Source organism: Manihot esculenta, chromosome 18 (assembly GCF_001659605.2).
Source record: "Manihot esculenta cultivar AM560-2 chromosome 18, M.esculenta_v8, whole genome shotgun sequence".
NCBI lineage: Eukaryota > Viridiplantae > Streptophyta > Magnoliopsida > Malpighiales > Euphorbiaceae > Manihot > Manihot esculenta.
The window spans coordinates 19,908,867-19,924,904 of record NC_035178.2 but is presented as its reverse complement, the minus strand read 5'-3'; the positions used below and the strand labels follow the sequence as shown (position 1 = coordinate 19,924,904).

The window sequence follows — 16,038 nt, the reverse complement described above, 5'->3', positions numbered from 1 at the left end:
AACTCACTTGTTATCATTCTGACTGCACTGAGATACTCAAAAGGATCATCTCCTGTATTGAATTTAGGAGCATCCAACTTTAAGTACTCGGTCATCTTCACCTTACTTCCCCCTGAAGAACTGGGTTGCTGTGCTTCCACAACAGGGGCTACTGGTTCAGGAGGTGGTGGTGGAGGAACTGGTTCCCTCACTTCTGGTTGTACTGGACTTGGATGAACAGATGGGGGTGGATACATGTGATATGGTGGATAAAAGGAAGGATAGGGCATATAGGGCATGTAGGGTGGATATGGGGCAAAACTGGAGTAATCCGACGTGCCGCCCATCGGATACTCTGGGCCCTGTGGAAAGGGTGGATAGCCAAACCCCGAGGCCTGAACGCCTCCCTGGGACTCCCCCATACCTTCTTCTGACCTTCCTACACCCATGCTTGCATCTCTACTCTGATCCTCTTCCCTCACACCTCTTTCTTCTACTGACCTTCCCCCTCTGCTTACTCCTCTCCTGCTCTCGTCAGAAGACCTTCTAGGGTCTCGTGACGTTCCTTCCCTGCTTGACCTATGAGATCTTGCCCTTGGCAAGGCAGGTGGACGAGCAGCTGTACCCTCACTTACAGGTGGGACTCCAGTCAATCTCGCGGATCGACGAGTTCCTCGCATCTTCACTTTCTGGGAAAACAACAAACACATAACACATCAGCAACACATCAAAACATGCACATACATAACTCATGGCATTGCACATCGGCATATAACGACAGGACTGACATCCTATCCTAGTGAACATGTTTTCCTATGATGCTTGACCTGCTAAACCTCTCTATGAGCCCAACTCTCTCTATAGGTCCGACCATGTGAACCTAGGGCTCTGATACCAATCTGTAACAGCCCGAAAACCGAACTGCCACCGGCACTAGGATCCAGATCGACTTAAGGTCGCCGGGACCCGTAGTAAGCCTGCTATCCTGTGTATACCTGTGAAATCCCATACATGATCATACAGTTTCTGTAAAACACATAAAACTTTTCTTCATTCCAAGGCTTAACCTGTGCATGCACTCTCTCTGTGCTCTACTAATCCCTACTAGAGCTCCTCATGGCTCTAGGCGGATCAAACTCATAATGTTAAGCCTGGTTTTGCTCATAAACATACAACAAGAAAGAAACATACATAAACTGATCATGTGACTCCACAAAGGGATTACAAGTCTTATAAGTCAAGCATCATTCTATACACTGTACATATACACTATCTCTTTACATTTACATGTCCACACTAGCTATTACAAGACTCTGTACTCTTCCTGTACCCTGCTGAGCTCTCTCTGACCTCTGAACCTGCACAACTGAAGTTAGGGGAGAGGGATGAGCTCCAATAGCCCAGTGAGTAGAATAGGCAAATACAGGTGATAAAACATGCTCTCATGGAATGCAACACATAATCACATAACCTCGGCCGGACGGATCAAAACTCCCTCTATCTCATCTGGGGTACCTAAGTACCATGTGCCTGGTCCCCGTAGGGCTGTTCCAGGTCTTTGTGCCTGGTCCTCGTAAGGCTGTTCCAGGTCTTTCCTCTGAGGGCTAATGAATCCTCACGAAGTCCGTGCCGTCTCACATAAGCAATGTACAAGGAGCAATGCCAAGTACAAGGATAAATGCAATGCATCATCTTTGTGTACACTAATGCACTCACCCTAAAGCATATTCATGATGCATGAAGCATGATAAAATATCAGTTCTCATATTAAAACATTAAGTTAAATTCCACTCACCTGGTTATCTCTGCACTGACTCTGCAGGTTCTGACACTGGACTCACTGCTGATGTCCCTGATTCCTCTGGTCCGTACCTACACAGGTGGACTCAAATGAGGGACTAAACTCACTCAAGAACATCTCTAAGAAACTCCCCAAAACCCCTCTAAACAATCCTCAAACCCTCACATAAAACATGCAACAGAAAGCTGGACAGGGCACTTTCGGCGGCAGGTTCGGCGGCCGAAACCCCACTCCAGAGACGAAACTCATGCATGTTCGGCGGCACCTTCGGCAGCCGAAGGTCTCGTCCAGAGACGAAACTCACACACTTTCGGCGGCCGAACTCCCTCTTTCGGCGGCCGAAAGGCCCTTTCTAAACCGAAAGCCTAGCTTTCGGGGGCAACTTTTGGCAGCCGAACTGCCTCCACAAAGGGTTCGGCGGCCGAACCTTCCTTCGGCGGCCGAACCTGGTTTTGCCCGAAGGGCAGAACCCTGCTCTGTTTCATGCAAACTTTGCCCAAAAACCTACAAACATGCATTTCAACTACTCCCAACTAGCATATACACATATATATGCACAAAGGGGTCTAAAACTATCCTAAAACCCCAAACAAACATAGCACATAACACTTAAACATGCTAGAACACCACAAATCACCAAAAACCACACCTAAACCTAAACATGCAAACTACCCATACAAACTTCATAAAACCTTTCAAAATCATCAAAGAAGCTCAGGATCTTCACTTACCTCTTACACAACTTGAGGATGAAGGATCCTAACGTGGAGATATGAAGAAAAGCTCTTCTAAAGCTCCAAGCTTCAAAACTTGCTTCTTTTGCTCAAAACCTTCATAAGTCACCAAAACTCTTAAAACTCTTGAAAGATTTGATGAAAATCATGGAAAACATGAAAGTCAACGTAGGAGAGGCTGAAACTCACCTCTGGCTGCAAGTGGAGGAGAAATAACCTCCTTCCACCGACCCTTGGCCCTTTTATAGGTGGCTGGCCAGACCACCTTCGGCAGCCGAACGTGAAGCCGCAACCATGCAATGTTCGGCGGCCGAAAGTGACCTTCGGCGGCCGAACCTTTGCATTTCTCCCTTGTTGCTTTTCTTTTAAAACTCAAGGCTTTTAACACTTCAAAACATGAAAACAAGTGAAAAGACTTTAGAAAACATATGCATTACCCTTCTCGAGGGTTCCGACACCCGAGATTCCACCGGACTACAGGAAGTCCGATGCCGGACTCGAGCCGGGTATTACATTGCGTGAACATGAACTGTATGGTAATCTTAAGAAATGCACATTTTGTACTGATAGTGTCATATTCCTAGGATTTATTATTAGTTCACGTGGAGTTGAGGTAGATACTGAAAAGGTTAAGGCTATCCAAGAATGGCCTACACCTAAGAATGCTAATGAGGTGAGATCCTTTCATGGATTGGCAAGCTTCTATAGGAGGTTTGTTAGAGATTTCAGCACTATTGCTGCACCTCTAAATGAGATTATTAAAAAGGCTGTTGGGTTTAAGTGGGGTAAAGAACAGGAACTTGCATTTAACACATTGAAAGAAAAACTTACTACCGCTCCTGTTTTAAGGTTACCTGATTTTTCTAAAACCTTTGAAATTGAATGTGATGCTTCTGGGATTGGTATTGGTGCTGTTCTTATGCAGGAAGGCCGACCCATAGCATATTTTAGTGAGAAGTTAGGTGGCGCACAATTGAACTATTCCACCTATGACAAAGAGTTCTATGCACTGATTAGGGCTCTTGAAGTTTGGGAACACTACTTGCTGCCTAATGAGTTTGTGATTCATACCGACCATCAGTCTCTCAAACACTTGAAGGGACAAGGGAAGTTGAACAAGCGGCATGGTAAGTGGGTTGAATATCTCGAAATCTTTCCTTATGTGATTAAATACAAGCAAGATAAAGAGAATGTGATTGCCGATGCATTATCTAGACGTTATGCATTGACTTCCATGCTTAGTTCTAAGTTGTTAGGATTTGAGCATTTGAAAGATATGTATGAGAATGATACTGATTTTTCAGATGTATTTAAGGCATGTGAACATGGGGCATTTAAAACGTTTTATTTGCATGATGGGTTTCTTTTTAGGGGGAAACAAATATGCATACCTAATTGTTCAGTGCGTGAGTTGCTTGTTAGAGAATCACATTCAGGAGGATTAATGGGACATTTTGGTGTGCAAAAGACTTTAGACATGTTGAATGAACACTTTTATTGGCCTAACATGCGAAAATATGTAGAGAAAATTTGTGCTCAATGCTTTGCATGTAAACAGGCTAAATCTAAGTCCTTGCCACATGGGTTGTATACTCCTTTGCCTGTACCTACTGAACCTTGGACTGATATATCTATGGATTTTGTGATAGGTTTACCTAGGACAAAAAGAGGTAGAGATTCAGTGTTTGTTGTTGTAGATCGCTTTAGCAAGATGACACATTTTATTCCATGTCATAAAACTGATGATGCAACGAACATAGCTGATTTGTTTTTCAGGGAAGTAGTCCGTTTGCATGGTATACCTAGGACTATTGTTTCTGATAGAGATTCTAAGTTCCTTAGTCATTTCTGGCGTGTTTTGTGGGGAAAATTGGGTACTAAACTTTTATTTTCTACTACTTGTCATCCACAAACAGATGGCCAAACTGAAGTTGTTAATAGGACTTTAGGAACTATGCTTCGTGCTATTGTGGGTAGGAACTTGAAAACTTGGGAAGAATGTTTGCCATATGTTGAATTTGCTTATAATCGAGCAGTCCATTCTTCTACTGGTTATTCACCTTTTGAGGTTGTGTATGGTTTTAATCCATTAACTGTACTAGATTTAATGCCTTTACCTTTGAACGAGTTGTCTAATTTAGATGGAAAAGCGAAGGCTGAAATGGTTAAATCAATACACGTGAAAGCGCGTGAGCATATTGGGAAGCGTAACAGCATATATGAGAAACAGGCCAATAAGGGTCGCAAGAAAGTTGTATTCAAACCAGGTGATTGGGTTTGGATCCATATGCGAAAGGAAAGGTTTCCAACTCAAAAGAAATCAAAACTCGATGCACGAGGGGATGGACCATATCAAGTGCTGAAACGGATCGATGACAATGCATACATAATTGATCTGCTAGGTGAGTTTGGTGTAAGTGCTACCTTTAATGTTTCTGATTTGTCTCCTTTTGATTTTGGTACAGATTCGAGGACGAATCCTTTTCAAGAGGGAGGGGATGATGTAAGCACGACCAACAACACCAAAAATGATGAGCTAGCATTACCTCAAGGACCAATTACAAGGCTGAGATCCAAGAGGTTGAAGGAAGCACTTCAAGGATTCATGAAGGAATATGTTGAAGCTTTGCAAGTTCATTTTGAAGTTGAAGAACAATCTGGCCATTCCAAGTCAATTAGGCCAAATGTGTCCTTATTGACAATTCAAATTCTGTATTTATAGTGGGTAGTCATTTAGTAGTTGGTAGTTAACCAGTAGTGGGTAGTTATTTGGTAGTGGGTAGTTAAACAGTAGTGGGTGGTTACCTAGAGTGGATAGTGGCATAGATCATGGGTCCATGCATAGTTGTGGGTAGTGGCAAAGATCATGGGTCCATGTATAGTAGTGGGAAGTGGCAAAGATCATGGGTCTTAATTTAGGCTATATAAAGCATCCATTTTTCTATTGTAGACACAGATGATCAATTATTCAATACAATTGCTTTATGCGATTCTTCTTTGAGAGCTTAAGAGAGATCTTGGTTCTTGACATTGCATCACGAATAAGGTTTGATACTAACTTGTATGTTTCTTATTCTTGCTGCTCTTGAAATCAATCCATTATAAGTGTTCTTAATTGCATGTTAATTAAGGGTGCTTTAGATTGGGGAATTATTTTCTGAATTAAGTTCTTTTTACTAGGGTATGTGTCGTTTCAGTCTCTAATAGGCTGGGGTTCCGCATCATCATCGCATTCCAAAGTCACATGTCTTTCTTTTTCTTTGTCTCCCAAAATCATCATTGTTTTTTAAATTTTACTTCTTTTGAAATATGCTGTTATTTTTTTTTTCAATTGTAACTTTGCTTTTATTTATGATAGATATGGATTATTGAGATTATGATTTATTGCTTTCTTTATTATATATATGGATTATTGGGATTATTGAGTTAATATGGAATATAAATTTAATTTTAGAATTGATTTGTTATTCCAATCACAAAAGGGAACGGAGACAGGGGAGAAGTGAAGTTGATAAAAAGGGAAGAAGTGAGGAATCGATTTTAAATTGAATCGAATCGATTTATTTTAGTTTGATTCGATTTGATTGTGTATACAATTCAGTTCCGTTTGGTTTTAAAATTTCAGTTTTTGATTTTCAATTTATTTGGTTCGGTTTGATTTTTAATCTATCGAACAGATTGCTCAGCCCTAGCTACCTTTTTTATTGTTAGACTCACCTTTAAGAAAGCACTATGTCTCTATATTAATCACAATATTAGTCAACTGCTCAAATTGTATCTTTATATTTTTTATAACAGCTTGTTGATTTTGGAAGTTAGATTTAGTTTTTCCCATAAAATTTTTGGTTTCTCTTATGAATATTATGCAGTGATCTTAGAGATTGATATAACTAATTTTTCTAGCCTTGATTCCTTCTCTTCTTGTTGGTCAAATGGTTGGTTTGCTTCTATTGAATGAAAGATAGATGATATTGATAACTCTAATTCTGCAGTGAAGGATCTCGATACCAGTGATACTCAAAATCTACCATGTCATCCAATAGGTAAATTGCATCCTCATTGCTTCTAAGAAAAAGATATCTACTCATAGTGGAAGCTCCATCATCAACCTAACTTCTTGTTTCAATATCCAATATTGTGTAAAAGTAAAATGTAAGAGACTCATTTGAAAAATTGTGATTGAAAAATTGTGTAACTAATTCATTAAATCTATCCCAAGTCATAAAATGGTTTCAAAGTGTTCTTGAATAAAATTTATGAAGACATGTCCATGAGACATAAATACCTCACAATAGAATAAATAGCACATCTATAATTAAAGAAGAGGGAAAAAATAAAATAAAATATTTAAAGTAATAAAGTATACTATTTCTGATATAAATATTGTCAGTCCTAACAATGACACTAAAAACTTTATAAGTGTGTCATATCCACAAGTGCATGGAATCATTTCAAGGGTGAGTAGATTATTATATCCAGATAGACTGAAAATTAAGTACTAAAATATTTATAAATCTAATAATTATATAAACTATTAATAATGATGATGTTTGCAAAATTTGAAATAAAATAAAATAACAAAATTAAACACTCAATAAGGCATAATTTGTGAAATAATTAATATTAAGTACTATGGTACATTGATTTCACTTAAACTTATTCAATTAATTCATATGATTAACAATCCAATTTTAATTACCAAATTTACGTTAAATAATCCTAAAGTAATTGACCATCTCTCCTAAGTAAGACCAAATTAAAAAACTATCATCCATCTTCCAAAAATCTGATAATACTTTAATTAATTTCCTAAATATTATGATTATTTTGTCATCCAATAATATTAGTGTGATATTCAATTCTCTTTTTGATCTTAAAATGTTATTTCAATATAAAATCATTCAAACATCCTATAGGTACTCAAAAATATTAATTTCAAGAATTGAATAATAGATATGTAAAAAAAATCAATTCAAATAAATTAAAGAGAATCGATAATCCAAGCTATATCAAGTTCCCTAGCAAAAGGGATTTAGTTGCTCATGTTCAAGAATTCAAAAATAAACTCTATTGAGAAATTATCCAAAATCATTCTAAAATAATTGTGAGAAAAGAAAGGAAAACTCTAGATGTATGGATTTCTCCTTCTAAAATTTTCAAATCTTTCTCCTTGAATTTCTCATGGTTTTCATCATTTATATGTGTTCAAAAGTGGGAAAAAAAATTTTAATCTTTTAATTATGATGTATTTATACCCTCTTGATACTTCTAATCCATGACCCTAGGAAAAAACCTAGAGAATTTGGACTTTTAGTAGAAATATGAGAGTTACACATGAAAAATAGCGAAACACGAGGTAGACCATAAAAACACGGGTCTACCTCGTATTTTCCACTGTGAATTTTAGCCTTCAATAGAGGAAAAACATGGGACAAAGACAAAAACACAGGGCTCCCTATGTTTTTATCTGTTTCTTTATAATCTCTCAAAATTTTTCCAAATTTCTCTCCAAAGTACCTTCTTCATTGATTGACTTGTTTTGGCTTATAAAAAACACTAAAAATTAAGTGAAAACATCAAATACTAGACTAAAACTAAAAATCCTATAATTAAATATAAAAATCTAATAAAACTAAGGAGAATCAATCAAAATAGATGGATGTAGTTTCAAAAATATATGAATAATTGTGTAAAATTTCACCACTATCATCCAATATTAAATTCTTGTGTTAAAGTTTTAGTATGATCCTTAGAATTATTATGCATAATCGTAAAAGAGATAAGTATATAAGTTGAAAACTGTTGAACTTAGATTAAGATGATTATTTTAGCCCTAATGCTATTGTATTGCATATTTATTGTGGGTAGGTTAAGTCCTATATATAAGGAAAAATATATTGTTTATCACCCACTTGATGAATTGACAAGTCATATATGGGAATCCCATGGTGACTAGAGTTGGATACAAAAAGAAAAAAAGATGGATTGGCAAGTTATATATGGGAATCCCATGGTGACTAGAGTTGGATTCCCTTTTCCCTCTCCAAAATATCTATCGACAAAAAGACAAAAAAGGAAACTGTACTAATATTTCGATAAAGTCTTGACACTAATGATGTTGCCTCTTAGTTAATTATTCTTATTAGGCCAATTGGTCTTAATAAGCTATTTTTTTTTATAATTTAGTGATTTAATTCTAACGTTTTAATTTTGGCAAATTAGTCTAAAATTACAATTTTTATAAATATTTTATCCTAATTTGAAATCTTATTTAGGAGAGCATGTTATTGTTGACTTTGCATAACATGTGGTATTTTTAAATATTAAAAATAGGTCTTATTTTGATACATAAACAATGGTTACTTCTTAATCATAGGGAATATTAGTAATTTTCATTTCTCATTATTAGAAAACCCTAAATTGAAACATTCTATTAGTAATTTCCATTATGTTAATAGTAACTAGCAAAATCCTTTCATCCACCTCTGATAGCACCACCACCCACCGCCCTTCACTCTTTTCTTTATTTTTCTTCTCTTATTTTTTAAGACTCTCATAAGCATACAAAACCCAAGGCTACATCGTCTTTTATATTATAATAAGCAATGGAGAAAAGAAAAGAAAAAAAACATTATAGGTTCATAGGAGACCATGTTGGGGCTGAGCAAGAACCTATAACAGCACTCTCTATCTTGATCTTCCACATTCTTTTCTGCTTTGGATATGATCTCTCTTTCTCTTTTCCTTTATATCATTTGTATAAACAGCAACAAGAAACTCTCTTTTTTTATTATGAGAATCAAATATCAGAGTCTCACTATCTTATTTTTTGAGATTGATAATAATGCTGATTTTAATGGAAGTAGCAAGAATAATAGAAACTACAAATTGTCAATTAGCTAGAACAGCAAAAAAAAAAACCTATAAGAGCAATCTAAGGGAAGGGAAAGATGGTGAGCAAGAGGATGGTTAAGAAGAATGAGAAATGAAAATTATCAATATACCCTATGGTTAAGAAGTAACCATTACTTATGTGTCAAAATGAGACCTACTCTCACTAAAAAAAATGAGATAAGGAGACCACTAAAATTGTCCCCTAAAATCATAAAAACTGTTCCCTAAACTATAGGGAACAATAAAAATTATCCCTAATATTTGTCCCCGTATAGAGAGTCTCTATTTTTAGGAGACAATTTTAGAGAGTCTCCATTTCACGGATAAGAGTTGTCCTTATTTTTTGAGACAACAACAATTGTCCCCAAATATAGGGAACGACTAAAAAGGCATCCCAAATTTTAAGGATAATAATCATCTCTATTTTCAAGTACGATTAGCATCCTTTAATATAAAGACTAAATTCGTTCCATATTACAAAATGATAATCGTCTTTATATAGAGAAGATAGTCATCCCTATTATACAAGAGACAATTATTGTCTCCCTTATGTTAAAGATCATTTGTTTTCCTATTATGTGAATATAAATATTGTATTAAAATTTATTTTTAATTTGCTATATATTTCATATTAAAGTATATATTCAATTCATTAGATCTATGATAAATGTAAAATAATCATCCACATTGTTAGCATGATTATAGGAAATCAATATTTGCATTATTATAGGAAATCAATTTTTGCATGATTATATGAGATTTGTTCAGCATAATTATAGCGATTATTATTCTTGTCATAATTAGCTCATACTCTTCTATATATATAGATGTAATATATCTATAAAATATATACAATAGAAATATACAATTTTCTCATCATTATCTATACTCTTTCTGCTAATATGGTATCAGAGCCACAAGGCTTCAATTTCTAGTTTTTGGGTCTCTTCTCTCTTTACAATTCTGATTAGTTTTCCACCTAGCCACCTAACTCTACCCGTATTTCACACACTGTTCATCTTTATTCCTTTGCAATCAAGGAACAAATGGAGAAATCTGACATTTTAAAACCTATTGCAACGCTTCTAACTGGCTCCAACTATAATCTCTAGGTTCAAGGTATGAAAAGTTCTTTGATAGGTTGCAAACTTTGGCGTATTATCACTGGCGAACTGTTGTCCAACGTTCTTGTCCTCACACCTCTCAGCAGAATGGGCGAGCCGAATGCAAGCATCGCCACATTCTTAATTCTGTGATTCTAATACCAGCTCACCCCACCTGCTCCTGTTGAACCTGCACCAATTGTTGATTCTGTACATGTGCTTGCATCTCCTCCCACCACTACTCTCCGTCGTTCTACCCCCACATGCTCCTATTGAACCTGCACTAGTTGTCAATTCTATACCTGTGCCTGCATCTTCTCCTGCCACTACTCTCCATCGTTCTACCCGGTCAGTCAGTTTATTTCAGCTCCTCATTCAAATCATTTCTCTGCAATGTTTCGAATCCTTTGTTATATCAAAGGAACTCTTTTTCATGGTTTACACTTCTCTGCTACCTCATCTTATTATATCAAAGGAACTCTTTTTCATGGTTTACACTTCTCTGCTACCTCATCCTTGGTATTATCTGGCTACTCTAATGCTAATTGGACCGGTGATCCGACTGATCATCGCTCTACAACTAGTTATTGTTTTTTCTTAGGAGATTCTCTTATCTCTTGGCATAGCAAAAAGCAAATTGTTATTGCTCGTTCTAGTACTGAATCTGAATATTGTGCTCTTGCTGATGCTACATCTGAACTACTTTAGTTACGATGGCTATTAACTGATATGAGGTCACTCACTCTTCTGCCACCATGCTTCATTATGACAATAGAAGTGCTATACAAATTTCTCATAATGATGTCTTTCATGAGCGTACCAAACACATCGAAATTGATTGTTATTTGGTACGTCATCATGTTGCTCACGGCACCATATGTTTGATTCCTGTCTCGTCTGCCAGCCAAACTGCGGATATTTTCACCAAACCGCATATTTCCGCTCGCTTCCAAGATCTCTTATGCAAACTCAAGTTGGCACCTGCACTACCACCTTGAGTTTGAGGAGAGTGTTAGCATGATTATAGAAAATCAATCTTTGCATGATCATAGGAGATTTGTTTAGCATGATTATAGCTATTATTATTCTTGTCATAATTAGCTCATACTCTTCTATATATATAGATGTAATATTTCTGTAAAATATATACAACAGAACTACACAATTTTCTCATCATTATTTGTACTATTTCTGCTAATACACATAATCACAACTGTGATAAAAAATAATCATTCAATCATAAACACTCATGCAATAAATTAAATTTTTATTTTTGAAATAATTTCAAAGTATTAAAGTTCCAACTTTATACACGAGATTGTGAACTTTTTTTTTATTACAATTCTCTACATGAAAAGAAATTCCACACATTGTTGTCTTCAAATATAAATGTGAAGAGTATAATGCTTGAACTCGCAGTTTTAGGAGCGACATAAGGACAAAGGGGCAAATGTCAATAATACTTGCATTGAAATAAAAATCATTCATAGTGATTTTGCCACTGAGCAAAAATCATCAAAAGATCAGTAAAGATAATATATGCTTCAAAGAAAGGTAAGATAATACCAGCAAGAGTATAAATAAGATCACTTGCCTCCAACCACTTTCCCATTGCAGGTATGAGATTACCTGCCACTCTTAAAGGTCACCAAAAATTTCAATATCAGCAGAAACCAAAAATAAGGATGTAAATAAAATAAACAAATTCTATCTTTTAAAGATTATTCACAAGAAACCATATTGCCTCCAAAGTTTAAGCTTCAATTTCCTTGCTTCTATGGCTTTTAGAATTGATAATGCACTAATATTCAAAATTTACTCCCATAAGCCTCTGCAAATTTATTCTTCACATAGCTGAATATTATTTCAACTGATATTTTATTTTTAAAATTTTAAAAAATGTAAACGTATTTTAAAGTTATATAACTTAATTACAAATTAAAGTATACATAAAAATATATTTTGAATTTAAATAAAAATTAATCAACAAATAAATTAAACTTTTAAAATCATAAAAATTTTATATTATATTTTAATCAATTAAAATAGAGAATATTAGTAATTATTAAATTTAAGTAAGAGTACTTTAAAAATTCTGATTATTTCCATTTTTTTATTTTTATATATAGTATAGATTATTAATTAAAATAATAATATCATTAAAAATATTTAAAAAAATAAATTAATTTATAAAATAAATAAAATAAAAATATATATAAAAAACACATGCTATTAAAAAAATTAATTCTATACTAACTTTATCAACAATTAATTTATTGTTAAAAAAATTATCACCTTTACATGTATTTAAAGTAATGTATATTTTATAATTTTATTTTACGATAAAATATTAAAATTATAATATTATATATAAAAGTTAGTATAGAATTAGTTCAATTAATTTTAATTTATTATTTATTAATAATAAATCAATTTATAACAATAAATATTGAAAAAATATAAATAAAAAATAATTTATTAAAAAAATAAATGAGAATATAATATTACCTATTCGAATAATTTAAAAGTAAAACATTCTTGTTGGTTTTATAGCAATTTAGAACTCTTTTCTTCTTAATTTTATAGTGATATATAATTTCTATTTTTTATAGCAATTTATAATTCTAATGAATTTTTTTATTGATATTCATAATAAATTTCTCGCTGTATTTACTTTTCAATTTAAAATACTATAATAAAATAGAGATATTATGTAGAATAGTTGTAATATGGATAATTATATATAAGAAATATAAAAATAAAAATTTATATATACAAAAATAATGATAAAATTAATATGATATTAAAACAGATTATTTTAAGAATATAATTAATCTGATTTATAGATTATAAAAATTATAATTAGTAAATTTATCATATTTTATAATTAAATTTAAATAAAAATTTAATTAAATTAAAATAAAATAACAGTAAATTTATTTTTTTAATCAATTATAACAAAAATAATTTGTGAAATTTATCTCATAAAACTTCAATTGTAAAAATTTGTTTTTATGATTAATAATATAATTCTAACTTATATATTATTAATTGTTTTACAATACAATGGATCTTAAATTCAAATTAAAAATAATCTATCTAATTTAAAGTTTTTAAATATTAATAAATTCATATATCTTATTATTTTATTAGCTATTTTTAAAACTAAATAAATAAATCCTCCTTTCAATATATAATATAGATAAATTATAAAAAAAAATAAAAAAATAAGATATATTTAAGTGAAATAATTTTTAAATTATTAATTCACTAAAAAATTAGTGATTTTATGAACTTTTTATTTTAATCTTTTATTTCATTAATATTTTTAATATTTATTAATTAAATTTAACTTCTTATTTTAATTTATACTTTAAAAATATAAATTTATTATTTTAATAATTTTTTAATATTTATCTAATATTTAAATAAGTTATTCTAATAATTTTTTTAAAATTAATTTAATAGTATTTAAATTAATTTAAATATTTATTTTAAATTTCTTAATAAACTCTAAAATTAATTTAAAATAATAAAATTATAATTTAATATATATTCTTATTTAAAAAAATTAATTTTATTATATTTTTTAAGATTTTCTTAACAAACTAAAATTAATTTAAAAAAAAAATTATAATCTATTTTAAAAATTAAATTTTAAATAATAAAATTATCAACTACTTAAATAATTAAATTAATTAATTTATAAATAATTTAAAATTTTAAAGGTAATATAAAAATTTCTTTATTTTTTTTCACTTTTATATATAATCTATTCCATAGATTATAGAATTATTGTAAGTTATTTAATAGATATTATACACTAATTTGTAAAAGCCAAGTTCTTTGTTTTCGCCACGTCAAAGGCAGCTGGATCATCTGCTTCGATGTTAACTTTTTACAATTTCGATTTTTTTTTTTTATATGTATATATAGGCATGACTTTGTACGAATATTGTTGAACCAGTAAATGAATTTAAGATAAAGTTATTCTTGAATTGATTTCACTAACATAATGTAGATAAAGAAAGTTATTTTGGAGAATTAGCTCCTATGCCTATGTAGGGATATGCTAGATTGGGTGCATGCATAGCTTTAAATTATTAATATTTTCCCTCTAGGTTACGGAATGAGAATTTAGGGGAGTATAAACTGTCCTTCAACATCAAATTTGATACGAAACAACTAGTCTTATATTTTACGACAGACTTGAATCGGACCTAACTTTTACTGCTGACGTCCGATGAAGACTCACGATAAATTTTTGAAAAGAGAATTTCGAGACGCACGACTTTCAAAAGTGTCACGATAGCCCAAGTTTGTTACAAAATTCGATATGGAAATTCTATCATTTAATGGGTCAATTTTGTATTTTAATTATTTTTTAGATATTTTTATAATTTTATATATTAGGGATTTTTTTTCCTATTATAAATAGCCTCTCTTAACTATTAGAAACTCACTTTTCAATCTTTGAAGAATTTTAATAAGATTGTTCGTCTTTCAGCCTATCTTTTCTCTTATATCGTCTTAACCAAACGATATTGGTTAAAACTCCTGAAGGAATCTAATTAGTCTTTTATCATATTAGTATCAGAGCAAAGTTTGACCACGATAGATAACCAAGAGGCGCAACTTGCTGCGATTGAGGCATTTTTGACAGAATTGAGGGAGATGGTCGGACTGCTGACCCTGCAGTTGGGAATCCACCAACCCGCTGCTGCCGCATACCCCCAGCCAGTCGCCAATCGTGTGCCTGCAAATCCCCAACAGAATTATCAGGAAGGTTATAAGATCAAGATAGACTTTCAAAACTTTTCTGATTCGTTGGATGTGGAATTTGTTCTTGATTGGCTAGCAGAGATTGAACATTTCTTTGAAGTTATGAACGTGGAAGAGGATCACAAGGTTCCGATTTTGGCCTATAAGTTAAAAGGGGGTGCAGTAGCCTGGTGGAATTTGATTCAAAATGAACGCTATCGGAGGAGGCTAGAAGCCATACGAAACTGGGTGTTGATGAAGCAGATGATTAAACAACAGTTCTTGCCTAACGATCACGCTCAGGTTTTGTATAACTGATATCATGACTGTATACAGGGGAACTGAAGGGTGGATGAATGTACCGAGGAGTTTTTGAGGTTGCAGGCGAGGTGTGAAAAATGTGAGAATGAGGCCCAGTAGGTTGCTCATTATTAGAGGGGCTTGAATCACGAAATTTGTTGTATGATGGGAGTACTTGTGATTTTCACTTTGGCAGACGCCATCGAGATGGCAAAAAGTGAAGAAGAGTGTGTTGAATGGCAGCCATGACAGTAGTACAACCGGAATTTTAATTACATAAATTCTGGTTCGATAGGAACGCAGCATTATAGAGGCAATTACAGCAGACAGCCTTCTAATGTTGTAAACTCTGGCAATCCTCAGAATACTATGGAAGAAAGGAGAGATAGTAAAGAAAAGGTAGTCACCACTACAACAGACAAAAGAGGCAGAACCAATTCTTATCAGAAGCCAGCGGGAGACATAT

At 33.0% G+C, this 16,038-nt stretch overlaps 1 protein-coding gene across 1 annotated transcript in view; it reads left to right on the top strand.

The window, feature by feature from the left end:
- LOC122722418 overlaps positions 1-11,219 on the top strand; it is a 46,908-nt gene extending 35,689 nt beyond the window's left edge. The window contains exons 4-9 of the mRNA XM_043953117.1: positions 3,099-3,732; positions 3,865-4,637; positions 4,791-4,925; positions 4,980-5,104; positions 6,476-6,557; positions 10,933-11,219. Of these exons, the coding sequence (XP_043809052.1) occupies positions 3,099-3,732; positions 3,865-4,637; positions 4,791-4,925; positions 4,980-5,104; positions 6,476-6,557; positions 10,933-11,219 (2,036 nt within the window). The remainder of the gene's footprint in view (positions 1-3,098; positions 3,733-3,864; positions 4,638-4,790; positions 4,926-4,979; positions 5,105-6,475; positions 6,558-10,932) is intronic.
- Positions 11,220-16,038: the final 4,819 nt, after the last annotated feature.